The sequence below is a fragment of the Phaenicophaeus curvirostris genome, chromosome 12, assembly GCF_032191515.1.
Source record: "Phaenicophaeus curvirostris isolate KB17595 chromosome 12, BPBGC_Pcur_1.0, whole genome shotgun sequence".
Lineage (NCBI taxonomy): Eukaryota > Metazoa > Chordata > Aves > Cuculiformes > Cuculidae > Phaenicophaeus > Phaenicophaeus curvirostris.
This window is the reverse complement of record NC_091403.1, coordinates 22,025,494-22,052,494: the sequence shown is the minus strand read 5'-3', so window position 1 is coordinate 22,052,494 and position 27,001 is coordinate 22,025,494. Positions and strand designations below refer to the sequence as shown.

The window sequence follows — 27,001 nt, the reverse complement described above, 5'->3', positions numbered from 1 at the left end:
TTTGGCCACTGCCATTCCACAAAAAGAATACAAATCCTTTTGGACAGGTACTGGGATTTGACGGTAAATTTAAGCCTGTTCCCGAGTGGCCATTAAAAACTGACAAAGCTCACATTACTTTGTTGAAATGAAAAGACATTCTGTGCACTCCCTGCTCTCTCTGGGTATTTCAGTAACTCTCTCTTCACACCCACATAATGTCTGGGCAATCTCTGCACCAAACAGAAAGGAAAGTGGAGCACAGAGGGGTCATTCTCACCCCTGGTCATCGTTGATAGCTTAGGTCAAGCCCAGATCTGTGCCACACCAGGGTGTTATTAAAGCAGAAACGTGGATGTGGTACCCCAGGAACAGAACAGTGCCTGGTTCGTGCTCTCGCCACTGCCAGGGGCCAGGCCATTGCCCCGCTGCTGCAGGCTGGTAGAGATGCCTCCAGGTCCTGTATTTTGGGTGAAATCAGAGGCACAGAAGTCTCCAAACATGGCATGTCTTCTTTCAAGTCTGCCGTTTTTCACAGGGAATAATTCGTGTGTGTGTGCAGTTCTGTGCTGGTGGTATTTGAATTTATGGAAATAGGGAACAGCTGAAGCTTTTGTGTTTTATTGCTTCTGACACCTCCATATTCCATGTGTAATTCTTGGTGGAAGAAGGTTATTAAGATTATTGGTTTTCTGTGCTGACACACATTATCTGGTAACTGAACTGATGCCTCCTGGCTCGTGAAAGCTGATTCCAAATGTTTAGTCAAAGCAACCGGTTTAATTTTGCCTTTAGAGATTGTCCAGCTTCTATATTTTAATTGAAATTATTTCTAATTCCATTAAATCCTCCAGTAAAATTTTGAAGCCTAATGTTACCTTCTTATGCTTTCACTAATAGCTGCTTAGGCTGCAAACTAATGTAATTATTGTTTTAATTGAGTTATTATTCTGTAGGAAGTTAATATTGGCTGTTAACTTTACCCAGAATGCTGTTTTGACCTAATCTTTACAAACTGTTACTTAACAGTGCAGATGATAGCAGAAGTATTTTGAATCTTTAATAAAGTCTATCTCTGCTTCAGGTTTATGTCCGGTTACGGCCATTCTTCCGAGAATTCCTGGAACGTATGTCTCAGATTTATGAGGTAGGAACAAGTAAACACTACTTTTGAATTTCACTTTTAAGTTATATTCACACACTTATATCTAAAATAATTGCTTTTTCCCCTTCAATCCATAGATCATTCTTTTTACTGCTTCTAAGAAGGTGTATGCAGACAAGTTATTGAACATACTAGACCCTAAAAAGCAACTGGTCAGGTAAAAAGAGAAAACTGTGAACATACCTGTTGTAAGCAAACAGTTCTATTGCCTAAGAAACGTGATGCAGAAAGCAATTGTGCCATGTTCGTTGTTGCAGTGTGTCTTGCTGAGCTGATGCTTTGCAGTTTTGTCTGATCTAAGGGTGAGAGAGAAATTAACTGAAGCGCTTGAATCATTGTCGTGGGGAGAAGGTAGACCCAGACAGCTCTACATGGCCCCAAGCCTTCCACATCCATCCTCTGCCGGGGCTGCTCGTGCTGCTGCAGCAGTGTTTGCAATGCACGGTCTTAACACAGAAATTAACTGAGCAATAGATTACTTTTTAAGCTACTCAAATTTGATCTATTATTTATAAACTATGATTGCATAGTTATCTTTCCGATCAGCGTGGGTTTATTTCTTACTCAATCACAAATTGTTTGTGGGGTTCGTAGTAGAGTTGTTCTGGGTTTTCACTTCTTCTCTCAGTGCTGAGCTGTGTTTGGAAGCGATTGGCATTTCTCAGCAATGGTTCCTTAAGGCATGAAGAAGCTCTGCTGGATAAGGTTCTGTCTGTTTTTCTCATCTGCAAGGCGGACTGTTATGTGGGGAAGCTGAAACCAGAGAGGAGTCTGCTCAGGGACTCACTCTACGCAGGGTGTTCCCAGTACAGGCAGTAGCAGCTGTGCTTGACTGGAGTCAGAGCTGTAGGAGCTGTATGCCTGTGACGTCGCTGGCAAAGCACTCCTGCAGGATTTTATTGTTACATTCCTCAGTGCAACCTTGATTTTCTTTAGACATGTGATAAAATTACGATTTGGACTGAGGTGGCAGTTTCTAGAATAAGAATCAGGGAATGGTTTGAGTCGGAAGGGACCTCAGAGCCCATCCAGTCCCACCCCCTGCCTTGGGCAGGGACACCTCCAACTGGATCAGGAGGCTCAAGGCCCATCCAACCTGGCCTTGAACACCTCCAGGGAGTGGCTGCATCCATTGTTTTCACTTGGAAGCTTAGGCACATTGCAACTCATTTCCCTAAGACCATAAAGATAAACTGCTCACTAGTTTTTGTCCAGGAATAGTCACCTTATGACTTGTTCTTTCGTGGTGCGCACAGCAGAACTCTGCTTTGGCTTTGGTAACTTCCTTGATGCTGAAATTTGAACAGGTAGGCAAAGCTGGGCTTCCAAATGCTTCCAGTCACTGGAAGATCTGAGCCTGGTGGGATCGCACAGCCAAGCAGGATCATACAGCCAAGCGGGATGGGTGAACATGTCAAATGTTTGCTCTTCCAGAAAATGAGTCTGTGTGCGCATCCCTAGCATTAAAACTCCTCCTCCCAGGCCCTCATAGCTGTGATTCAGGCCTGCAGTTCTGCGTTAGGAACAGGAGATCATAGAATGCACAGCCAAAGGGTGTTCTAAGAGTCAGCAGGAGGACTGGTGTGGTGCGTGAATCCCGCTGTGATTCATGTGCCGCTGAGGAGCTGACACCGAGGCAGGATTAGCTTTGACATTCGTCTAAGGAAGGGTTGTCAGGCACTCCACACGTGTGACTCAGAGTCTATATATAAAGCCACTCGCTGCCGAGGCATCGGCTCATTTTCCTCCATAGCAACATTAGGAACTCAGCCCCTCGGTGAAACTCAGCACGCTGTGTACAACTTCTGAAAACATTGTTTAAACAAGCAGCCTTAAAGGAACTGCATGGTTATATGACTTTAACGCTGTGGCCTGTCTAGCTTACAGTTTATTTTTAAACTAGAATTGTGTTGCTATTGCATGAAATTTCAGTTTTATTCCTGGTATTTTTTTAATCTGAATCCTTTAGTCTGTCCACCCATTTACTCTGTATTCCTTCTGTAATAAATTAAAATGGAGTAGACTAATTGGAAAGGAAGAAGTTGATGGAATGTTTTGGCCTTGAGGCTTTTTTCAAGCTCTAATAACTGAAATGGGTTAATTGTGAGCAGAGGTAACAGAAAACAAAATGTTTCTTCCGATGGTTTTTGTTCTGGCCTGCAGCGGCGCAGGGAGGCCAGGAGCTGGAACAGTTGGAATGAAATAAAGGGGTAATTAACCCCAGTGGCTCCTGGCTCCTGTGCAAAGCTGATCTCTGGTCCAGGGGCCTCGCAAAATAATCGAGTATTTTGGGTCCCTTTGATCCATCTGCAAAGACTGGTTAGAAAGCAAGAGGTGTTGACTGACATTTGTTAAAACCAAAGCCTGCAGAACCAGATTTACGTAGAGTCCCAGTCACTGGTTATTCCACTGGTAATGGCTCATGGGAGATGTAAAAAGGGCACAGTTCTTTGAAAGGGGCTGAGTAATCAGTGAGGAGAAGCCTGGGTAATGGTTGGCAAAGTTAACTCTTCTTTTCCCCTGTGCAATGTCTAGGATGTAATTTGTCTCATTAATTAATATTTTGCTTTACTCACAGGCATCGACTTTTCCGCGAGCATTGTGTTTGTGTACAAGGGAATTACATAAAGGATTTAAACATTCTCGGTAGAGATCTCTCAAAAACGATCATCATTGACAATTCACCGCAAGCCTTTGCTTATCAGGTGAGGCCACTGCTGTCGGCATCCTTCTCTGCATGTTCCGGAGGGAGGCGGTGAAACGCCACTGTTTGGTCTCACTTCTTACTCCAGTCTGGTGCTTAAGTTTGTGTTTAAGTTCACAAACCACACTGTAACGCATCACTCGGGTTTGCCCTGCTTTTACTCCTGTGAGGAGCTGATCAAGTGTGAAGGAAGTGACTTCCAGTGGGAAGAGGCTGTGTGGGCAGTCAGCTCGTCCTACCTTGCCGAAGAAACTGCCCGCCTGCCAGGGCTCTGCCTTGGGTTCTGTGGTGGGTTTAGTTTTCCAGCACCAGAGAAATGAGGAAGAGCGGGTGGAAATGAGAACTGCTTATGCTTCAGCCTTACAGAGTCATGCCCTGTGGTTTAGACTTCCCAGAAGGATGGTAGGTGACTGGAGTCAGTCCTAGTCCATGGATAAGGGAGCGCAGGGTGGGATCTGCAACACCTCCATTAAAGAAGCAAAAACTCCACAAACGCTCCTGCGTGAGCCTCGTGAGCACATGCTGCGCCCAGCCGGGACATGGGCAGTGTCCAGCCTGCTTTAATGTCACATCGTTTCGGAACACCAGCGCTTTTCGGAGCAGTGGGATTGTCGGAGCTGGTTTGGCTTCGGCTTCGATGTGAAGATCCTTGTACTGATGGGTGCCAAGGAAGGAGATATTTCAAAAATGAATTTTAAGACAAGCTTTAAAGGCAAAATACACATTAATAAACTCTAGCTTGGAAATGGTTTTACCCCAAATGCTATTTCATGAGTTGTATTTTTAGATAAATGAAATATAAATCATGTGTTGATGATTTTTTTTATTTTACTTTAGCTTTCAAATGGAATTCCTATAGAAAGCTGGTTCATGGATAAAAATGACAACGAACTGCTAAAATTGATTCCATTTCTGGAGAAACTCGTAGAGCTGGTAAGTGCTTCCTTTCTTTGGCTCCCTGCCCCCTTCTCCATATGTTCATTAGCTCTTTCAGTATTTTCATGTGGTTTAAGAGGTTTTGAATCACTGTGACTGAGACTGCAACAAGTCAGGTATGTCTCTCTGGGCCTGAACTGGAGTTGGCACGAGGAATTTGGTACTGTAAAGGACAGAGTGCTGTTATTTCTAACAGTGCTTTTCATCGAGAAATGGACGATTGTAACATGAGTTGTAATGAAATGAGAATCTGCAGGCATTTAGATTAGATAATGCCTGCCTGCTGGCTGTGATATGTGCCTTTATCATTAAAAAGCAAATCACAGAATCGTGGAATCATAGAATGGTTTGGGTTGGAAGGGACCTCAAAACCTATCAAGTTCCACCTCCCACAGGATCAGGGGCCTTAAAGCCCTCCAGGGATGGGACAGCCATGGCTTCTCTGGACAACCTAGGTCAATGCCACCGTCACAAGAAAACATTTATTCCTAATGTCTAATCTAAATTCTCCCCTTTCCAGTTTAAAGCAATTCCCCCTCATCCTATCACTACAGGCCCTTGCAAAAAGTCCCTTTCAGTGCTGGAAGCTGCTCTAAGCTCTCCCTGAAGCCTTCTCTTCTCCAGGCTGAACAACCCAAACTCTCCCAGCCTGTCCTCATACAGGAGGTGCTCCAGCCCTCAGATCATCTCCGTGGCCTCCCCTGGACTTGCTCCAACAGCTCCATGTCCTTCCTGTGCTGAGGCCTCCAGAACTGGACACAGGGCTCTAGGTGGGGTCTTAGGAGAGCAGAGTAGAGAGGCAGAACCATCTCCCTTGACTGACTCCTAAATAAATAGCTCCTAAATGGCTGAGAACGTTACGTAGCTGTTTCTGTAATTACATGCATTTGGGGGTTGGACTGGATGACCTGTACAGGTCCCTTCCAACCCAGAGCATTTTATGATTCTGTGTTTATGGCTTGTATTTTGTTGTGACAAAACACTGCTGTTGGAAAGCCAACCCTCTTAAAATCTGATTAATGGCTGTGTTCGTCTTCCTAAAACCAGCTCCTTTTTATTTCTCTGCAGAATGAAGATGTCCGACCTCACATCCGAGACAGATTTCGCTTGCATGACTTGCTACCCCCCGACTAAAGCCTTCTGTCGAACCGCTGAAGGGGGAGAAAATGCAGGACCCTTTTTGGACTAAAACAAAACATTGCCATTACTGTTGAAATTTTGCATTTTTGTACCCCGTCTTGCTTTTCTTATCTTTGGTGCCCGACAGTAATCAAGGGTTACAGGAAGAGACTTTCTATATCTGAGATTGGATTCATTCGGAACCACGCAGTCCAACACCGTAGGTAGGCGAGAACAGAAAAGTCTTTAGAACTAGTGCGACTCCAATGAAATTTTTTATGTCCAGGACATCTGCAGTTTATAAAGAATTCTGTTTCTGCCACCAGCAGTTTGACCTGTCACGACACAGGATTTCATGATACAACAGAGATTGAAAATGGACTCGTGTTTTCTCTCTGTTCGGTGCTCTAAGTGGGTTTGTAGCCACTTCTCTGTTACTTTCGAGATTCTCATTTCAACAGGAATGGCCAGTACAAGTTGTTTTATTTTTCCTGTTCAGGTTTATAACCTTTTTACATTTTTGACCTGTATTAGACTAGAAGATCATTATGCATTCCTTTTAGTTGAGGCGCTTCATAGTTTTTCTGGAAATAGCCAAATATTCTTAGTTTTTTATTAAACCGTTGGATGGCCGTTTTCCTGCTTCGTCTGCCTGCATCCTGTATATTTGTTTAAAATATTCTCTAGTTTTAGCCCACATAAGTTTCATTTAGAGAGGAAAAAAAACCCCTGCATTTATATTTTCTTTCTGTAATATTCTACTGTAGTCAAAATCTTTTCAAAGATCAAGAGACTGGCTAGATAAGAAGAATATAAGAGTTACTAATATCCAGAATATTTTAAACTGTTGTGATGGCGTGTACTCCGGACAGACAAGACCTGGCAGTGGCACAAACAAGGACGGACAAGGAATACCTCAGACTGTGCTGCGCATGCAGATCTTGACAGGAGAACGAGCTTGGTCCCCCGGTAGGTTTGCCGCGATTCCATCACCGCTGCCTTCTGTCTCCTGCAAGACCGAAGCGTTGGCGCACAGTGGCTCAGTGTTGTAAGGTGGTTCGCGTGGGCTGGCGGTACCTCTGTGGCACTCGCCGTTACAATCAGTTCTAGTGACCCCGAGTGACAGTGCAGGTACCGGGCAGCGACCGGGCACAATCCTGTGGTACCGTACACTCCGTACACTCCCACGCCACCGGCGCGGCCCCTCCGCTCGATGGAAATAGTCTCTCAGCCTTGGGTCTCTAATGCAGCCACTACCAGAGGTGGATATTTTTATAACGGTGTGTAATCTCCTTTTCCGGAGGCTTTTTATGGAGGGTATAATTTGTTAAAAGTTAGGATGCTTTGCCTCTTGACTGCATTAACGCGCCACAGGCTCAGACTGTTTTTGTGTGAAAGATGTCACAGAACGGCACTTTTTCTAAAGAGAAGTTTGATATTTTGTATGCTTGTTAAGAAAGTACAGTATTGGAAATTAAAGGTGGACAACTGATAATTGAGAAGTATGTCAATTAATTTTTTATGTATATTACCTGTTTACTTGTACAATTTTATTGTACAAATTACATGCAGCTTCATTTTCAAATGAGTCCTTAAAATAAGGAAAATCTTTTTAGGAAGACATTTAATTTTTGTATTTTTGATTTTAAAAGGCATGAGTTATGTCAACTTTTTCCAGTGTATTAATGAAGATTTTAACTTTTCATCAGGTTGAGTGTTTTCTTACTATATTCTCTGTTGTGTACGTAGCTAGCACATTGTGTCACTGAACTGTTTAAAATAGCATGTAGAGCAAGCCTGTTTTGTGGAAAATCCTTATTCATTAAAAAAAAAAAATCGTCATGGCAGATTTTCTGCAAAAACAAGTGAAAACATTTGCAATTCAGAATACTGATTTTTTTTGTATTTAAAGAAAAGTATTTTGCTTGCAGGAAAGAAATACTACAGATTCATTTTAATGAGAATCTTTTAAATGTATTTATCTTTAGGGCATCCGGGCATCTTTACGCTGTTTGTCTTATGTCTTTATTGAAATAAAATGTACATAACATTACCTTTACACATGCTTTTGCGCAGACGTGTGAGCCCTGTAGCCATCCCGGTCCTTCCTGGGTTTATGTTGACACACTGGATCTGAACAGAATGATGGCTTTTGGAAGTGGTCGGCTGGGATCTGAACTGCTGCTCTTCTTCAGTTGTTCACTAAAATGTGAATCTAAATTGAAGGGTTTTAATTACAATAATGGTGAATCCTTTTTTAAGATGGAATTCTTCCATATTTCTCAGTCACTGATGTAGTAGCACTGCTTTACAAGTCACCGGCCCACCAGAAAGCAGTGGTTTTTGTTAAGTAGCTCCTGGCTTTTCTCTGGCTGTAAGAGAAGGTCACCCGCTCCAAGAACGTCCTTACCCACTGGGTGCTGTGTTTGGCTGAAACCGTTCCCAAAGTGCTTTCTTTAGTTAAGGAAACCAAAGCTTATATTGCACTTTACAGCTGTATCTGTGTTGTGATGATCAGGTCAGGAGGACATCAGAGTGTTAAGTGAGGGGTTTAGTTCTACATAGATGCACAACAGAATAACAGAATCTGCTTCGTAAACATTAAATATGAATATTTTGATGTGCTACAAGTCTGGTATTTATCATTCTGAACTTCCTTTGCAGTGTGAGCCTACCTGCTTCCAAATGTAAGCTCCTGAAAGTGTCATATGCTTCTGGCCTAAACCATCTTTGCGGAGTTGTAATCCATCAGGTTTTATTGTCATCTCATTATATAAGTCTTGTGGGAGGGGCTCCCCTATTCCTGACGAGAGGCTGGATGGCGCTGGGCACAACAAAGCTGGTGCTGGTCCCTGGGGTGCTGAGCTGTGTCATTACTTGTCTTGAACGCAGAACTGCGCAACGCAAGTGGTCAGTCTTGTAGCCAAGTCGTTTATTCCAATTCTATGTACTTTTACAAAATGCAACATCCTGTTTCCAAAGTTCTTAATGATTTCATTTGTGGTCTCTTGCTGGATTGCATGTAAATTTTACCTGTCCGGATGAATTATGTTTTAGGTTTGAGCAATTTATGTTCTGACAGCAAAACAACGTCTTCCATGCTTATTTTGGCAACATGTGTTCAATCTTTGTCTTTCCTTGCCTTGCTGTGTTACTAGAACAGTGTTCCACTTGGTCGTAGCACCTCCACCTTTGATTCATTCCACCATCTGTCTGTGTGAGAAAGCAGTTTTTCATTACTTTTGGAATGTATCAGAAAGCCTGAATGTTTCAAGACCTGATTAAAACCCTCCCCAAACATACGTGGTGTCCCCCAAAGGCGTGCTAAGCAGGCATATCTTCTTCAAACAGAGCACTTAATGCTTTATCAGAGACCGTCAGGTGTCCGCGTGCTGTGGTGGCGAAGGATGGAGCGCAGCGCTGCAGGACTGGTGCTGGCTTGCTCCACCACTGGCGGCAGAGCTGCCGGGACAGTTCCCTCTCACTCACTGCGAGAAGCAAGCGTCCTCATTGAAGCACGTTGTGTCCCCTCTCCAGGGATGGTTCTTTCCACCAGCTGAGTTGCAGGGCAGTTGTATTGATGGTTGAGTTGGCGCAGCTGGAACCGCATCCAGCCCCAGTGGGGAGAGGGACTGGCAAGGAGCTGATGGAGCTGATGAGGAGAAGCTGGAGTGACTGGAAATCTCCCCAGTTTGTCTGCTGGCTGCAGCGTCATTAGTAAATTAAAGCAGATGATGAGGTTCTTGAGCTCGCATTTGATACAAAAACTAGAGCAAGCCCCTGCCTGGGGTGAGATGCCTGTTTCTCAGGTGACTGCAGTGGCTGAACCAGTCATGTATCCTCATGCTGTCATTCCTCTTTCTTCAGAGTGAGGACTGGAGGAGAACTGTGTATGCCAAAGCGTGGAGAATGAGGAAATGTAGCCATGCCACCTCCTGTCCACTGTGCTGTGCCCCGTGCATTCCACCTGAAGGGGCTGGGGAGCCACGTCTGCAGAGCAAAAATGTCAGCGTAAAACGAATGTGTCCACGGTTGAGCTGAATCTGGCACAGACTGCAACATTATCACTTCATAAAATTCAAGGAGTTGAGGCCAGAAAGTGAACATCCACAGCCTGCTGTCACCAGAAAACGTGAGGGTACCTGCTGGGATGGTACCTGCTTGACTGGTCAAGTTCGTTCCAGTGGGTCCCAAGGGAGATGGATCATTCTGCTGTTGGAATAACATCTTCCACCACCAGCAGGGCATTCCTGAAACAGGCAGCATTCCTCTGGTGAGGACTTGTATGGACCTGTGTGATCTGTGTTTGCTCTATCGTTTCGATACTTGCAAAAATGCTGTTGTCCGGATAGGCTGAATCCTTCCACGGGAAGAGAGCCCCTGTTCTACAAATGTGTGTTTCTTCTGCCATCACTTCTGCTATGCAGCATCACAAAGATTTATATCAAATATTTATGCTCTGGGTACTGTTTTTTATGACTTTTAGCTGGTCTCATCGTTCCTTGAAGACTCATCGTTCCTTGAAGACTTTCCTGTAAAGCAAGGTATTTCTGCTGTCAGTTTTCAGCCTTAAAACAGGAGGACAAGTGGAGGGGCGTGTGTTTTAAAAGGTAAGGATGCTGGAGGCTGAACAAGAAAGCAAATCGATGTGGTTTATGGACTAGAATTGCTACAGCAGGCTTTCATAAGGTGGCCTTGCTTTGAGTCTGCCTTTCAATATTCTAGCAGGGATCTGCTGTAAAATGACCACGTCTCATTATTATTAGTTTCTTCTCTGAAGCAGAAACCTTCCGGCTGCTCCAAACCACGAACTGTTTGGGTTGCTGGCAGCGGTTCCTCTGGCTTGGAGCGGTGCTGAGCTGGGTTTTTCCCTTTGTGTCTTAATTTCCTCATCTGTACAATGGGAATAATACTGCTTAATCCAAATGTTTAATTTATTTTAAATGTACTTTGTAAATAGGTAATATTTTTATAATTAACATGTTCCCAGTCATCGCACAGTTCTTGGCAGTTTCATAATGATCCTTGCAAGCACACTGGAAAATCCGTGCAGACTTGGTGAGGATATAACCTAGGGCATGATACGATCTGCAGTTACGTCTCTACTGTATTTATACTGCCTGGGAAATGGGTAACAACAAAAAAGGATGATAAATGTGGAAGTCATATTTTTTCTGGCTAACGACTTTCACAATATTATAGATTATTTCACTTGTATGAAAGACACGTTCTTCTAAATTTATTGTCTCCGAAGATTTTGCACTTAACCACTTGGATTCTCACAGAAATCGGAGAGTTGGGAGGCAGCAGTGAACTAAACTGGATGAAGCGAATGTTCCCAGCTTCTCTGTGTGTGATATTTGCCAAGGTAGGATGAGACACTGCTGCATGGTCTGTGGCACGTCACAGCTTTGACGTTCAGTCCTGAGGCAACGGTGTCCTCTGCTTTAACCATCAGGAACATCCAGTGTGGAGCGTCCATCGTCATCAGGTCTGTGACAAAGGTCTCTGGAACCAGAGCTCTGGAGCCACTGAGGTCTCTCTCCTCTCAGCCTTGGTTGCCTTGGCCCCTTACTGTCCTCATTTCTGCTCACCTTCCTCCCTGTTCCCCTCATCCCTGCTGTCCTCAATCCTGCTTCCCTCAGCCCTGCTCTTCTCATTCCTGCTGCCCTTTGCACTGATACCAAAAATGCCAGCAAATAAACTCTCTTAAGACTCATTTTGGAGGTTTATACAGCAAGCATCCTTTATCAAGCATGGGCAACGCCAGGGAGCGATCTCCATCGATCGTGTGCAGGGAGACAAGAACTGGGACAGAATAAATTTCCCACTTACATGCATGGGGATAACTTTTACCAGAAATCTTACGCATATTCTATTACTTTCCAAGGACTTATTTAAATCATAGAATCATAGACTAGTTTGTGTTGGAAGGGACCTTAAAGCCCATCCAGTCCCAGCCCTGCCCCAGGCAAGGACACCTCCCACTGCATCAGGGGCTCCAAGGCCCAGCCAACCTGGCCTGGAACCCCTCCAGGGATGGGGCAGCCTGTTCCAGGGCCTCACCACTCCTGCAGCGAAGAAATTCTTCCTTATGCCTAGGCTAAATCTGCCCCTCTCCAGTTTATACCCATTCCTGCTCACCCTATCACTCCGAGCCCTCGCGAACAGCCCCTCCCCAGCTTTCCTGCAGCCCCTTCAGGCTCTATAAGGTCATAATGTTAGGATGAACCTCCCGGCAGACAAATCTCTGCTAATTTGGAGCTCTGGAGGCAGCTCTGCCTGGCGTGTGTCTGCGCTGGGGGCTGACAGAGGGGACCCCAGAGGAGGCCCCGGCCAGGCCCGGTCACGCAGGGCGTTACTGGCTCAGAGAACGAGCAGAGGCTGGAAAAAAAAACATGTTTGCAATGAAACCTGCTATAAAAAACAAACTATTTGAGATATATTCGGTCTGACTTCCAAAAATCCCAATTACTGAGGCGAAACTGAGCTCTGTTTCAGCTTCAATCAGCAATATTCCACAGTCTGTAACAGGCCCCGCCTGCCCCAGCCCTCCCCTCCGTCCGCCGCCGTCCCGGCGTGCCCCGCGCGCGGCCGCTCTGCCCGCGCCCCTCCCTCCCCCGCCCCCACCCTGGGTCCGCCGCCGTCCCGGCGTGCCCCGCGCGCGGCCCCGCCCGCCGCCGCTCTGGCCGCGCCCCTCCTCTGCCCTCCCCGCGCGGGAAGATGGCGGCGGAGGCGGCGGACTCGTGGGGTGGGTGGCGGGGGCCGGTGGGGCCGGGAGGCGGCCGCCGCCGCCCCGACCGCGCTCACCCGCTCTCCTCTCCCCCTCAGACGCCGACAGCTTCGAGGTGGTGGAGCCGGTGGCGAAGCGGCTGGTGCCGGGAGTGGCCGGGGACCGCTGGGCCGGCGAGGATGAGGAGGACGACGTGAAGGTGCGGCCGGGGCCGGGGGTGGCGGGAGCAGGAGCCGAGGCCTGGCGGCCCGGAGTGCCAGACGAGCCGGCCCCGTGTCCCGGGCGCGGCCCCCGGGCTCGGCGGCGCCGCTGTGGGTCTGCCGGGGGGAGAAAAGCAGCGGGAGAGCCCGGAGAGGCGGCCCCTGTGCTCTGGGGATGCGTCAGCTGCTCGCCAGGCTCCCGGGTGCCTTCTCCCTTCCCGGCCGGTTTTCCCGTGTCCTTTTCCAGTTCCCGGGCGGCCTCCCCGGCTTCCCAGGTCCCTTTCCCCTTCCTGGGGGGGTTCCCCTTGCTCGTCGCGGCCCTCAGAGCCACAGCTCCGAGTCTGCTCTGCAGCGTGGGACGTGAGGATGGGATTTAGTGGAAGCAGCACGATATTCCTGCTGCTGCTGTTGACCACAAACTCCAGTGTGGTAACGTCTTTGCCACCTTTTTCTTCTTACTTTTCCACCCACCGCCACATCTGGAAGCACAGCAGCCCGGCTCCGCTGCTTTCCACCGTGCTTAACAAGTGTTTGCTTAAAGCACTGTTTGAAACAGATTTTTATTGTGTTTAAAGGAGTGATGTCTGCACAGAGTCCATATTAAAGTGTGTAGACGTTCATTTCTGACGCTCAGGAAAGCAGAGCTTCCTTAAAAGTCCATTTTTTCCTGCTTAGTTCTAGCTGTCCCACGCAAGGCCAGGGTGAGTGGATGGTGGAGGCTTTGGAAACCTCTGCGTGCTCCACGTTTGTATGGATGGTACGCAGAGCGGTGCCAGGGACCGTTCAAGGAACAGGCTTGATGAATGCGAGGAATAGAAATGGATCAGCTGGGCAAGACCTGATTTTTTCCAGTCGAGGTGCTGGAGTGTTGTAGTGGGCACTCCCGGGATGTGACCTGGAAGCACCTGGAGCAGGGCAGCGCTGCTCACCGGGGTTCGTTGGGTGCCAGCTGTTACCAGAGCATGTGAAAAACAGCAGTGCTGTTGTCCTTGGAGCTCAGGCTGGGTTTCCTTTTATAAATAGCATGGAAAAAGGAGCTCTTCTTCCCTTAAAAAAAGAAGTTAAAGTTTTGAGAGTTATGGGCTGTCCATTTTCCTTCTGAAATGTAACAACGCCCACACCCTGTAGTTATCGTGGGTGTCACGTTGCAGCAGGCTGAATGAGGGAAGGTGTCTGTATGCGGTGGCTGCAGTCACTTGTAGAGAGTGTGGTTAGCCTGGACCTGTAGGCACATATGTATAATTTATCTATGTGTGTGTGCACACGGTTGTCTTAGGCTGCGTGTCCCAGGGGCCTTTTTCTCTGTCCTCTGGAAGTGAGGAACTTTGTTGCTGTGGTGGAATTTGTCCCAGGACCTGGAATCTAAAATAACTCTGATTCTCTTGAAGACACAGATGTGTTCTGAGGCTGTTTAAGTAAAAGATTGAAGTTTTTCTACATGCAGTAAGAATGCAGCTCTTTCCAAAAGGGTGAAAACACTGGCCTGGGTTGCCCAGAGCAGGGGTGGCTGCCCCATCCCTGGAGGGGTTCGAGGCCAGGTTGGATGGGGCTTGTGCAGCCTGGTCCATCGGGAGGTGTTGCAGCCCCTGGCCGGGGTGGGACTGAATCGGCTTTGAGGTCCCTTCCAACCCAGACCGCTCCATGATTATGTGATTATGATTTTGGTTCTGGAGCTGGTCTCTGCCTGAGAAAAAGGACATGGTAGAAATGCATAGTGTTTTCTGAGTGTGGGTTTGCCTTCAAATCTGTATTCCACACTTTAGTATGTGGTTTTTGTTTTCGAATTCTGGAGTTTATTGTGGAAGCGTTTTTAGTAAAGAACTTGAAATAACTGTTGTGTTCAGGAAACTTTAACTTCCCTGGATTTAAAATGAGCACCCTCCTCAGTAACAAATGCCTCACCGGTGTTCCCAGTTTCCCAAGACGGGCCTCCTGCCAAGGAATTTTCATGTTTACTCTTGGGCAATTCCGTGCTGAGGAAAGCCAGACCTGGGAAGCGTGCGTGTTCCTGTGCAGGTGACAGCCTCTGGCCTGGCCCCGTCCTGGCCCTTTGAAGGAGAGCGCTCGGGTTTAGCCGGACACCCAATGGCTGGAGCGCCTGGGCCTTTCCTGTCACGTCCGCTGGGATTGAGGGAAGAAGGTGCACAACACGTGTTTAGGGTGCGTGTGACAGAGCTTGTGAAGTCACCAGGGCGCTGCTCTCCTCAGGGGCTTCTTTATGGGAAATGAGAATGCTTTCAGTAGCATTATTTTAGGAGAGTGTGTAAGTGTGTATGGTTGAGGCATTCCGAAGTTCTAGCTACTTTATTGGCCGTATTTTGGAACAAAGGTGTCCTCTTTGAATCACTCGGTATCCATGCAGCATTAAAGATGCAGCATTAAAGCTGTTTTCTTATCCTCCAAGAGAGCTGGAGGAATTTATAAAACACAGAAACAGGTGAGTGTTTGGATGCTCCCCCTCCACCCCCAGCAAACAAAAAGAAAAATCAAAAATTAAGACCTGCTCAGCCTGTTAAACAATCCAATTCTCTTGCTGTTTAAAAAAAACCTGCTTGAGGGAGAGCAGGGCAGCATTTGGCACGCCTGGGAGACCAGGTCTGTCCTTGTGCAGCAGGTGGAGGAGGGCACCAGGTGGAGGAGGGCACCGTGGGGCGGCAGCGGCTGGTGGCTGCCCCTCCGCAGCGCTCCGGTCCCAGCTCCAGCGGCGTGTGGCTGAGGGCAGGCTCCCGGCTCACTGCTGTCCCTTCTGCTCCCGTCAAGATCTGAAATCGCCCTTCAGGACAGCGCAGGTGGACGCTGGGGCGGGAGGCAGGCACCTGTGCTGCCTTCCAAAGGCTCCGCTGTTTCTGCGTGGCTTTGCATCGCAGCCGTGCGAGCCAAGCCCGCACCGTGCCGTTCCTCTGGGGCTTTGCTCAGTGAAGTAGAATCCTGGATTTTAAAATCCATCTGTGAAGGACAGGACAAGGGGTAAAGGCAGGAAGCTGCATACAGCAGTAATGAAAAGAGCTATTTAAGATGTGGGTGTAACAAACTCTTAATTAGAGATCAGCTAAAATAACGCTGCTCCAAATTCAAGTCAGCTTCTTGGAATGTGGATGGGAAGCTGAATCCCTTACAAGTGCCAATTAACTGGAGTGAGCTGGTCAGGGAACGCGGGTGTCCTGCTTGGATCAGCACGTTGCAGTGAAACACTGAGCTCTTCAACCAGACTCTTTTATTTCTGCTGTGCCAGTAGCAACCTTAGAAATTAGTAAATAGCTGCGTGCCCTCCTGCATTTCTGTGCTGAGGTGGAAGTCACCTCAGTTGGGATTTGTGGGTTTCAAGCTTACCTGTAATGTGGGGCTGACAGCGGCGCGAGTTCCGTGCACACCCAGTCTTGTCAAAGGCAACCTCTTCAGCTTGTGAACTGGGTTGGAACGGACAACTAAAATTAGATTGTTGTGGGATCTTGGCTTTCCCTTCTGCTGTGTACATGCCGAGTACCACGTGCTGTGACCTTAGATCAGTTTTAGAGCCCTGACACACAAGAGGCCATGCGCTGGCATTCGGGGTGGCACTGGCACAAGAACATGTATCCCCGTAGCCCGTCCCCAGGTCACCGTCAGGAAGAAACTGCAGAATTACTGCTGGCTGAGTCTGCTGATGGCATCAGCCCATCAGGGCTGCAGGGAGCGATGCCTCCTCTCTATTCAGTTGAGCCATGCAGTGCTAAGATCCACAGATCAGCCCATCAGCCGCAGGACTGTGGCAGTGGGGAGCGGGAGGCGATGGCTCTGCTGGGAAGGAGGGCTGGGAACCGGCCATGGAGCACGGCCGTGAATTCCAAGCCTGCTGAAGGGAAGAACTGGAGGCAGAGAGTTCTGCAGCCACCATAGCTGAGACTTTGGAAAATACCCTCCAAAACGTGAGGGCTGGTGGAGAACACTCCAGTGATTTGTTTGTGGGAGGAGGCTTTGCTTATAAAAAAAGGTTATTGGTCCAAAAAAACCCTGTGGTCTCATGACCCTGCACTCCCCTGCCTGCCCGCTGCTGCTGTGCCTCCTCCCGCACGCAGCGCGGCCGTGTCTGCCGTGCCTCGGGTTCTCATCTGAAATGGTTTCAGCTGAGCTGTCTGTTTGCAGCGGTGGCTGGTGCGTGCGTTGGGTGACATTTGAGTATCTTGTAATGTGTAATAAAAGCAATTACAATAAACTCCTGTTCTGCTGTGGGTGTTGATGTGACTGTTCATAATCTTGCTTTTCTAACTGTATTGACATGAGCCTTCTGACTCATGGAATAAAAGCTGCTTTTTTCATGGGAAGAGGTGGTCCTGGAACACCTTGGATGTGTGCACAGCTCTCCCCGCTTCCTCCCTCCGATCCATAAGGTTAATGGGGATGTGAGGGTCCAAAGAGGCTGCTGTTTGTTGTTACCTGAACAAGTAGAAAGTATCTGTACAAGAATCTTAATTCAGACTTATTTTGCAGGATAACTGGGATGATGAGGAGGAAGAGGAAGAAGTAAAGGAGACGGAGGTAAAACAAGGTAAGACTTCACAGTAACACGTGGCTCTGTGCGCGGCATCAGAAGAGAGACTGGGTTTGTCCTGAAGAACCGAATCCTGAACAGGATTGAGGTTGGCTGTGACAAAGCTTGTCTCAACTCCGTGCTTGGATTCCAGCAGAGGAGCTCTGGCTGTCATTGATCAGTGCATGTGAATGCTGTGTTGTTCAATGTTTTCCAGAGCCAAAAGTTTCAGACAAAAAGAAAATAGCAGAAAAAATAAAAGAAAAAGAGAAGCTACAGAAGAAAAAGCAAGAGGAGCTTAAAAAAAGGGTAACACCTTATTTCTTTTGGGCCTCATAAAATGTAGAGGGCAGGCTCGGTAATTTTTTTCAAGGTGAACAAGAAGTGTAAAGATCTTGACGGATCTGAGGAAAGAAACTGAAGTCTTGGTAACACCTGGGGGTGTAGGTTTAACCGCTCTGTAATTTAACCCCTTACTGAAAGAGTGTCTGGCTCTGCTGCTTTCATGTGCACCATGTGATAACTCGTGTGTGAAACTCGGGGCTGAGGTGTTTCTGTGCAGTTCTTGTGAAGCGAGCAGTACTGAGCGGTGAGGTGATGTCCTTCTTCGCTGGGGCGGCTGTCGGGGTGGTGCCAGCTCCAGGCGGGAACGAGCTCTTCAGGTGGCACTGCGAAAAGTACGGCTGCTTGTACAGCCTCTCCTCAGGGGTACAGAATGTAACCTTGTCCCTGTGTGTGTTAATTCAGTTAGAGGCGCCGGAGGAACAGAAAGAACTCACACCAGAAGAACAGTTAGCAGACAAACTACGGCTAAAGAAATTGCAAGAGGAGTCGGACCTCGAGTTAGCAAAAGAAACATTTGGTAAGTGTGGGGCCCAGGCGAGGAGCTCAATGCAGCTGCGGCAGCACAAATGTCTATAAAGCAGAATCACAAAAATTTCTATAGAGTAGAAGGTGCTTTTTCTGAATGTGTCAGGGCAGGAGGTGATGGGAAAAGGATGGCTGACTAAATTTTCCAGCCTGTTGGTACTCCTGGTCAGAAGTTGGGTGTGTAGAAAGGAAAAAACAGTCAGAACTGCTACCTCCTGTTCTGAGGGGGCTTCCCAGCGTGGCCTTAATGGGGCTCTGGAGGAGCCTGGCGCAGCACAGCTCCTGCGTGCTTTACTTCAGGCGGTCTGTGTGAGGTGCTTGCTGTTGGGAACGCTGGTTAAGTTGAGGAGTGACCTGGTCTCCTGGCAAAGGAGACTTCAGGCAGATCATTGTTGTTTTGTGCTCGGACTGAGCTAGCAAAGGTGCAGATTCCTAGCAGTGTGCTTCACATGGGAAAAAACATTTCCTTGCTGACAGTAAATTGTGCCGCCTGTTTATGAGAGCAGGCTCTGCTCCGAGAGTTCTGACTGAACTCAGTGCCTGGGGGGGGTCATTAAATGCATCTGCAAAGAACCAAGGACATTTTATGATTCTGGCTTAAGCCAGGGGCCCTCTCTTTAGGGGAAGGGGGCTTCATGTAGCACACGCTCTTCTGGGGACTGGGAGTAGCTGGTTTGGATTCCTGAGCTGTGCAGCAGAATCTCTTGCCGCACGGGCTGTTAACTCAGGCTGCTGGTTTTGTGTAGCAGAAGCCAGTGGGGAGCAAGTGCGGAAGCCTCAGCTTTGGTTGTGCAAAGCTTCATTGGAGGCGGGGACCTGAACATCAGCCAGGCTGCTTGTTTCCTCTGCTGTCGTCTTAGAACGAGCATCGTCTGTGATCCTTGAACTCCCTCTGTCTTTGCAGGTGTAAATAACACTTGTGGAATAGATGCCATGAATCCCTCTTCCAAAGAAGACTTCACGGAATTTGGCAAACTACTAAAGGAGAAAATCACACAGTATGAAAAATCCTTACATTACGCCGGGTTTTTGGAAGCATTAGTTCGAGACGTATGTATTTCATGTAAGTTCCCTGGGAGACATCCTGGAGTGCCCACGCGGAGCTGGGGTGAGGGTGAGATTGTGCTGTTAGAGCAAGCGCTACCTCGAGGTGGGTCTGCGTGGTTCATACCGTGTGAAGAACTCCTCCCTTTCGCCCCCTGGTATCTGATTCCATCCCACACGCTCCGTTACAGATGGTGTGCCTGTACTAGACTTAGAGACGGTTTAAAAGGGTGGGGTTTATGCTCATCTAAATCTTTTCCTGGAAGCCATCCCTAAAATAAGAACTCTGACCCAGACACTGTGAATAGCTCGTTTGGACGGCATTGAGTTCATGTCATTCTGGGACTGCAAAATGAATGGTTCTGGAATTCGTATGGAACTGCGCAGGGGTAAAACCGACTTGAACTTGCTTTTTTCCAACTTGAACTTTGTGGAGGCTGATCACTGCTCGGGATCCGTCCCTGTGCCGCACACGCACCGGGGGGTAACTTGGTGCTGCACAAACACACAGATTGGTGGCCGGAGGGAGCAGGGAACTTGCGTTTCAAATGGGTTCTAGGTCTTGTGAAGTGAAGGACTGGCTGCCTCTTGGACACTGAGTGTTAATAATCATAACTGATTGTTATCCACTGCTCCTTTGGATATGTTTTACTGTATTTTACCATATCCATATTTCAAACGCCTTCTTATTTAGACTTTTGTGTTCACTAACTTCTCAAGTCTTGCCTCCTGCAGCACTTGAGCTGCTCACCAGGGGCCATCAGGAACAGTAACAGTGACTGTAAGGCCCAGAGTGACCCCGTCTGCATCTTAGTGATTTAAATCATCTGCCCGTACTCCTCGCTGGTGCTCATTGCTAGTGTTTGTTTAGAGCATGTTGATGTTCTCAGCAGGCAGTGGAATAACAACACTGATGAGGAATTTTTTTTCTTCCCCTCCCCTGGTGCAGTGGAAGTTGATGATTTGAAAAAGATCACAAATGCTCTGACAGTCCTATGCAGCGAAAAGCAAAAACAGGAAAAGGTAAGAGTTGCGCGCTTCTGCATCGGGAAGGGCAGCACTGGAGGGGGCGTCCGGAATGTGGGAATGGGCCTGGCTCAGTGGGAATGCTGAGTGCGTGGTGGAGGCAGGAGCAGAGCAAACGGCAGCCTTGGGTACTGGCTTAGAGTTAAATCCCCGTCACGGTATGAGGTGATGAGGAGTTGATGGAATCTCCAGGTCACAAGGCAAAACCTTCAGTAATTTATGTAAATGAAACCTTGGTCTTATTTTCCGCTTTCTCAGAGTAAAAGCGGCTCACGGTGATGTTGGGGCGGCAGCAGGCAGCCCCGTTTAAAGTTCAGTGTGGGTACGGCACCAGCTGTGGGAGGCTCTGCCGAAGCTTAGGAGTTAAGAGTAGCAGATAACTGGGACTTTTACACTGTTGTGGAAATTGAAGGAGCAATAATGACACCTGCAAGGGACAGGATGAGTTTTACAAGGGAATGTAATAGTAGAACTGATGTGTAACTAAGTGCTGTAAAACATTGTGTTTCACAGCATGGATCTGTGTTAAAGCTCCAGGTGTTTGGGGTGCAGTGCTTGAATCATTAGATAGGAATGGAATCACAGAGTCATGGAATAGCTGGGGTGAGAAGGGACTTCAAAGCCCATCCAGTCCCACCCCTGCCACGGGCAGGGACACCTCCCACTGGATCAGGAGCTCCAAGCCCCATCCAGCCTGGCCTTGAACCCCTCCAGGGATGGGGCAGCCGCTCTGGGCAACCTGGGCCAGGGCCTCTCCACCCTCACAGGAAAACATTTCTCCCTAGGATCTCATCTCAGTCTCCCCTCTTTCAGCTCAAAACTGTTCCCCTCGTCCTATCCCTGCCCTCCCTGATCAAGAGCCCCTCCCCAGCTTTCCTGGAGCCCCTTTCAGTGCTGGAAGCTGCTCTGAGTTCTCCCTGGAACCAAGCAGGAGTTCTGCTGAGCAGCGCAGCTCTCTTGGTTCGTTCACAATTAAATCCGAGCGCTGTCGGAGGAGCAGTGACAGTCAGTGTAAGCAGGGAACCTCCTGGACGCAGGCTGTGCCAGGGCAGGCGTTCCTCTGGGCTGCTCAGCCGAACTCCAGGCCTGAGGGAAGCACTTTAATGCCACCCGGAATTCCTGTACAGTGCATTACGTCTGGAGTTGGGCAAGCATGATTAATTTAATTAGAACTGCACTTCGGGGGGAAGCCTGTGACTGAGCCAAACGAGTTCCAAAAGTCTGGGTGCTCCCTGGTTTTATGCCTTTCTTCTCTCTTGGCTGTTCCTGTCTGTTGGTTTGGTTGGCACTGGGAGCTGCAGCCGCGCTGGTTGTGCCGGGAAGGGCTTCACCGGGAAACCTGCTATAAAGGGCATTTGGGACGTTCTTTTTTGGCCAGGAAGATCCTTGGCCTCTGTGGTGTTCGGATGCCTTAATTGAATTAGGAATTCCCCAGCCCCGGCCTCTGTTCTGCTTTAGAGCCTGGGTACGTGGGGCTGAACAACGACACCCAAGTCAGGGAGCTGGGGGATGCTGAAAGGCCCCAGCTTCCCCCCAGGCAGTGATGTTCCTTGTGGGGTAGGAATCCCCGGCACTCGCCACAGGGGTGCTCAGAACCACAGGCACATGGCGTTACGCTAATTAGAGTGGCACTTTGCTAATGACAGCAATGACAAATCGCTGAGGGTTTCGAAGTAAACACGCTCTCTTTTTCTCTACTCAAGCAGAATAAAGCCAAAAAGAAGAAAAAAGGCGTTGTGCCTGGTGGAGGCTTGAAGGCGACCATGAAAGATGACCTGGCTGATTACGGAGGCTACGACGGTGAATATGTACAAGACTTTGAAGACTTCATGTGACATTTATCTCCCTTTCTGTTGTCTTTCTGTTGCCCATAATCCCTTAAACATGTAGCACAACTTCTGTTCCTTTAAATTCTGCCAAATGCTACAATCAGAACTGCAGTGTCGCTGCGCTGGTGGCTTCGCTCCGAGCGGGCCCCTGCTAAAGCACCGGCTTCCCGGGCTGGGGTTGGAATGAAGACATTTACAAGCTATAAATTGCAGTTAAAACCCCCCAAATTCTGATAATTGCCACTGTTATTATTTGGTTTTATAGTAACAGCCACGAAATTGGAGATTAATTTCAACAGGGCCAAGTATTAGAGCCAGCGCAGCTCAGTGACACGGCCTTAACTGTCCCCAGGGGGCTCTGACCGGCAGCAGTTTGCAGCGAGGGCCTGGTGTGCGCAGTGTTCCGATGGCTTCGTCTCGCATTAGCGCTTGGGGGTTGAGGTTACGGGGAGGGGGAGCGGCACCAGCAACGCCTCGGTCCGCGCCGAGCACGGGGTCGGGGCAGGGAGGGAGTTGCTGCTTTGGGAAAACTGCTATGGACTCGAGGACGAAGTTTAGTTTCCGTTCACCTGAATTTTACTAACGCAGCTGTATGGGTTGGGTGTTCTTTAACAGTTAATTGCCTGGTTTAAGTGTAGAACACAAAGGCTCCTTGGGTCTCTCCTGGGTTGTGGCGGATCTTTCACGACTCGGCCATTTTCTTTCATTTGAAAAACAAACTTGCTTAGCAAACTGCAGTTGGGCAAATCATTACCTTAACAATTACGATATCTGCAATGTTTTATAAAGCAACTAATTTAATAAAAATCACTATTGAGGACTTCACTACGGCTGCCTGGGCCCCTTCGTTGAGTGTCTTGCAGGAAAATCACTTCCTGACGGGGCGTGAGCTGGGCTGTGTGGCCAAACCTGTGTGTGTGGGGCCAGAGCCCCTTCCCGTAACGCGGCTCCTGCTGCCAGCAAGCCCCGTACCGTGCTGAAGGTAAACGAAGCTTCTAGGACTGCCAGAATCATCCCTCTCCATGCTGAACTTACCTTTTCCAGCCCTGCAGCCATGCTCAACTCTTGCCCCTCCCTGCTCAGTCAGATCTAACCTTGTAACCTCGCTGGCCCATCCACAGCGTGGGATCCTCTGGCTCCTGGCCGGGCACCGATGCCCACGGCCCAGCAGGACAGGCCGAGCTCCACACCAGTCAGGAACCACTAAGAATAGGTTGGTGCTCAATGACTTTTTTACTCCAGGACAGCAGCACGTTCAGTGCGTGCTGAGAGTGGTACAAGGCTATTTCACTCTAAGCCAGAAAAAAAAAAAACCCGGGCTCATTGGGCTGAAAGGGATTATCCTAGTGTGCATCTACAACCTTCTCCCGCTCATTTCACTGCGTGTCTGTGTGTTCCATTTCTGCCTTTTACTGGTTTAGACACGAATCCTGTGATCCATCACCTGCTGCCCCAGTTTGGAGGGACGCTGATCCTCAGGGGCAGCGTCAGTCGAGCCGTTCTGCAGCTGCTGGTTAGTCAGGGGGTTTGTAAACAGTAACATTTATTGTACAAAACACAACTTCAGGTTCGCACTGTCCTCACATTTGAAATATTTACAGCCACCACCAGTTTTGGGGCGTAACCTTCCCACGCAGGTGGGTTACCTGGTCAAAGAGCTCAACGAGGCAGCCCCGACTGTGCCAGAAGCTGTGGCGCTGGCGCTTCCCCGAGCCAGTCTCTGCTTCCCCGAGGCGGGAGTCTAATTGGATAACAGATCGTTGAGGCAGCAGCCAGTCTGTGCGTCCTTCAGGAGCGCATTTGCCACATCGTAGAACTTGTTATCGTAGGCCAGTCTGTAGTAGGTGTAGATGTCCTCGCAGTAAGCCAACAGCTTCTTCAGGTTCTTCAGAGCAGCGTCAGTAGGGGGGTGGTGTTGGACTCTGGAAAGAACGGAGCACATATAAAACAGTACGTAAAAAAAAATTTCTTCACCTAAACGGTTCTCAGGCCCTGGCAGAGGCGGCACAGGGATGTGGTGGAGTCACCGTCCCTGGAGGGGTTTAAAAGACGGGCAGATGAGGTGCTCAGGGATCTGGTTTAATAGTGGACAGGTAGGGTTGGACTTGGTGATCTCAAAGGTTCTATCATTCTCCTGGTTGTTTATTTTGCCCTAATTTATTTTATTAAGGATTTGACCTGAGCAGCCCCACGCAGCCCTTGTGCCCAGCTCAATAGAAAGGGCAGATCCGGTGCTGCTGTCCCCTCAAGGAACCGGACACTGAGCTGGAGTCCCTCTAGAATGCCCTGACGGCATCAAAGGTCTTAACAGCACCAAGACTTTGATGCTGTTAAACATGCAGCTGCTCCGCTAACAAAGTCTGTAGAAAAGAAAGCTCAAATCAGACCACAGAACGACTTACTTCTTAGCAATCTCCTCAAAAATGCCAGGCTTCAGGGGTCTTTGTTGTTTAAATTCTTCCAAGTAGGTGAAGTCTCCCTTAGCGATCACTTGTTGGTACAGAACTTCAGCCCAGTCTGGAACAAACTCGTAAGCCTCGGCCACAATAGCCGCCTGCGGAGAGAATGGAGCTGGAATTAGCAAGCAGAAAGAGTTCATTCTCGCACAGAAACATTCCTACATTTGGAATACTTAAAATATTCCTTGTCTTCTGTCTGACCTGTCTCTTGGTGCTGGTCTTGAGCGCAGCTGCGGTACAGAAAAATGCAAGGGTAACAAAATCCCACAGCTCATTCCCCTCGGCCCCTAAACAAGACAGCAGGGGGGCATCTGTTCTCTGGGGAAAAAACCTTCTTTCTTATTTCCAAGATTACAAAATGAGAGATGTCGGTGCTCTGGTCCAAGCCGGCAGCAGCGTGGGAGCCACGGACACCGAGATCCTGGCTGTGAGGGCAGCTGCAAAAAGCCAAGTCCCCAAGAGCCGAGTGTCCCGCTCCCAGGCGCAGAGCCCTTCCACACCTGCTGCCGGGAACCATCGTTTTAACAGCTGAGAAAGCCAAGCTCACCTGGTAGAATCTGGGCAAGGAGACGATGGAGTCCATCAGGTTCTGCCTGGTGAGGTTGATGAGCATCGTGCTCTGGCCCGTGTTGAGGAAGTGCAGCTGCAAGGTGATCAGCTTCGTGAGGCGGCTGCAGCGCAAGGCCTGGCGGACACAGGAGTCCTGTTCAGTAAAGCAGAGAAACAAAACCTCGTGAGGCCCATTTCTAGAGGAAAGCGATAAATATTCCCGAGAGCCACACCCTGAATCCTGGGTTCACTTGTGGGCCCCTCCCTACAAGACGGACACTGAGGTCTTGGAGCGCAAGCAGAGAAGGGAACAGAGCTGGTGAAGGGGCTGGAGAACAAGTCTTATTACGAGGAGCGGCTGAGAGCGCTGGGGGTGTTTAGCCTGGAGAAGAGGAGGCTGAGGGGAGATCTCATTGCTCTCTCCAACTACCTAGAAGGAGATTGTGGAGAGGTGGGTGCTGGTCTCTTCTCCCAAGTGTCAGGACAAGAGGGAATGGCCTCAAGCTACCCCAGGGCAGGTCCAGATTGGACACGAGGAAATATTTTTTCACAGAAAGGGTTCTCAGGCAGAGGCTGCCCAGGGTGGTGGTGGAGTCCCCAGCCCTGGAGGGGTTTAAATATCAGGGAGATGAGGTGCTTGGAGACACGTTTAGTAATGGACAAGTACGGTTGGACTTGATCTCAAAGGTCTTCTCCAACTGAGGGATTCTGGGATTATATTGTCCTGTTCCTGCTAGTTAAGCTCATGGTTGCTTCTCAAAAACTGGGGAGGCTAACTGTAACCCTGGAGTTAAAGCCTGAATAGGGAACACGGTGCCGCTCCTCAGGCTCCTGTGAGAGAGCAAGAGATCCCCTTTGTTCCTGAGACAGGACCCTGCACACCCTCCCTCACACAGCGGGGTTTGTTTTCCCCATTCAGCTCACTCCCAGTGCTGTACGGAAGTCATGCGACTCACTTTACCTTGGAGTAGCTTTCTGCTGCATCAATAAAGAGAGTCAGAGCTTTCATCAGCAGTTTCTTTAAATTGGCAACATCCTGAAGAGACTCCTCTGAAATGAGGAAAAAAGGAATAACCAGTTATAATGGCAACACAAAGGCGATGTCACTCGCAGCAATGCCTCCTGGCACCCAGTCTGTCCCAGGGCTGTTCCAGAAAGCAACAAATGACTAAAATAATTGTCCTATTTAAAAAGCTCTGAGAAACAGCAAAGAAACAGTCCTGCCTGTTCAGTTCGTGGGCCAAAGCCACTGCTGGAACCTTGCTCAGAACAGAAGAGAAATCCACGTCCCACAGCAGTAGCGGGGACAAGCACTGACTGTCACCAGGTAAGCTCAGAAAGGCATTTGGCACAGCGGCTGGTTTGGTTGTGGTGACAGGCCCACCACTTCAGAGCCAGAGCTCTGTGTGCCCCACAGCCTTCCCCCCGCCGCACAGAACCCACGAGGTGCAGACCTTTACACGTTATCATCCAGCACAAACATAACCCCAGCACTTTATGTAAACCCAGCGCGTCACAGTCTCCTGAAGCAAGAAGGAGACGCCCGTGTCCTCACTTCTGCCCACTGCGTGGCACCACATGAACATCACAGCACGGCAACGCCGCTTCCACTCACCCCAGGGCTGAGATTCGATGAGTTTGAGCTGTATGCGAGCAGCAGCCTCGTGGTTCTCCCCAATTTCTCGACACATGCTGAAGCACAGGGCTATCATGTTGTGTTTTTCACTGTCCCCGGGGCGACAGCGCTTGATGTAATCCAGCAGAGCTGTCTTCAGTGTCCCGCTCTGCTCAGGAGAAGCAACAGCAGATTAAGGTTTAAAGAGCTTTTTTTAATTCACATCTCGGTTCCCACAAGTAAATCTGTTCTGGTAGAGCTTTCCA

At 48.7% G+C, this 27,001-nt stretch overlaps 3 protein-coding genes and 1 long non-coding RNA gene across 5 annotated transcripts in view; 3 read left to right on the top strand and 1 right to left on the bottom strand.

Annotated features, from left to right (window-relative positions):
• Positions 1–7,962, top strand: part of CTDSPL2 (CTD small phosphatase like 2) — a 35,891-nt gene extending 27,929 nt beyond the window's left edge. Inside the window, exons 9-13 of the mRNA XM_069866656.1 lie at positions 1,064–1,126; positions 1,222–1,301; positions 3,723–3,849; positions 4,686–4,781; positions 5,853–7,962. Of these exons, the coding sequence (XP_069722757.1) occupies positions 1,064–1,126; positions 1,222–1,301; positions 3,723–3,849; positions 4,686–4,781; positions 5,853–5,918 (432 nt within the window). The 3' untranslated portion in view covers positions 5,919–7,962. The remainder of the gene's footprint in view (positions 1–1,063; positions 1,127–1,221; positions 1,302–3,722; positions 3,850–4,685; positions 4,782–5,852) is intronic.
• A 2,456-nt stretch (positions 7,963–10,418) lies between these two features.
• LOC138725604 (uncharacterized) lies at positions 10,419–11,771 on the top strand. The gene is made up of 3 exons (XR_011338273.1): positions 10,419–10,513; positions 11,189–11,271; positions 11,362–11,771. It is a non-coding gene; the product is annotated as an uncharacterized lncRNA (long non-coding RNA).
• Positions 11,772–12,526: 755 nt separating this feature from the next.
• Positions 12,527–22,937, top strand: EIF3J (eukaryotic translation initiation factor 3 subunit J). Of its 2 annotated transcripts, none has more exons than XM_069866688.1 (8): positions 12,527–12,654; positions 12,735–12,835; positions 17,304–17,361; positions 17,561–17,652; positions 18,091–18,205; positions 19,118–19,276; positions 20,207–20,280; positions 21,990–22,937. In XM_069866688.1, exons 1-8 carry the CDS (start codon positions 12,627–12,629, stop codon positions 22,116–22,118), a joined length of 756 nt encoding a protein of 251 aa, XP_069722789.1. In that variant the 5' UTR covers positions 12,527–12,626; the 3' UTR covers positions 22,119–22,937. The 2 variants fall into 2 exon arrangements, with proteins under 2 accessions (XP_069722789.1, XP_069722788.1); XM_069866687.1 differs by having other exon boundaries at positions 21,987–22,937.
• A 701-nt stretch (positions 22,938–23,638) lies between these two features.
• The window catches only part of SPG11 (SPG11 vesicle trafficking associated, spatacsin), a 33,443-nt gene continuing 30,080 nt past the window's right edge, over positions 23,639–27,001 (bottom strand). Inside the window, exons 36-40 of the mRNA XM_069866576.1 lie at positions 26,736–26,904; positions 26,082–26,170; positions 25,119–25,274; positions 24,515–24,666; positions 23,639–24,034 (exon numbers count right to left, since the gene is read on the bottom strand). Of these exons, the coding sequence (XP_069722677.1) occupies positions 23,854–24,034; positions 24,515–24,666; positions 25,119–25,274; positions 26,082–26,170; positions 26,736–26,904 (747 nt within the window). The 3' untranslated portion in view covers positions 23,639–23,853. The remainder of the gene's footprint in view (positions 24,035–24,514; positions 24,667–25,118; positions 25,275–26,081; positions 26,171–26,735; positions 26,905–27,001) is intronic.

Bases quoted from the DNA above. Each gene is read 5' to 3' on its own strand.
- EIF3J (XM_069866687.1), top strand. From the start codon at position 12,627: ATGGCGGCGGAGGCGGCGGACTCGTGGG. The intron at 17,653-18,090 runs GTAACACCTTAT...GTGTTAATTCAG, and splicing joins AAGAGGAGCTTAAAAAAAGG to TTAGAGGCGCCGGAGGAACA. The intron at 19,277-20,206 runs GTAAGTTCCCTG...CCCCTGGTGCAG, and splicing joins TCGAGACGTATGTATTTCAT to TGGAAGTTGATGATTTGAAA.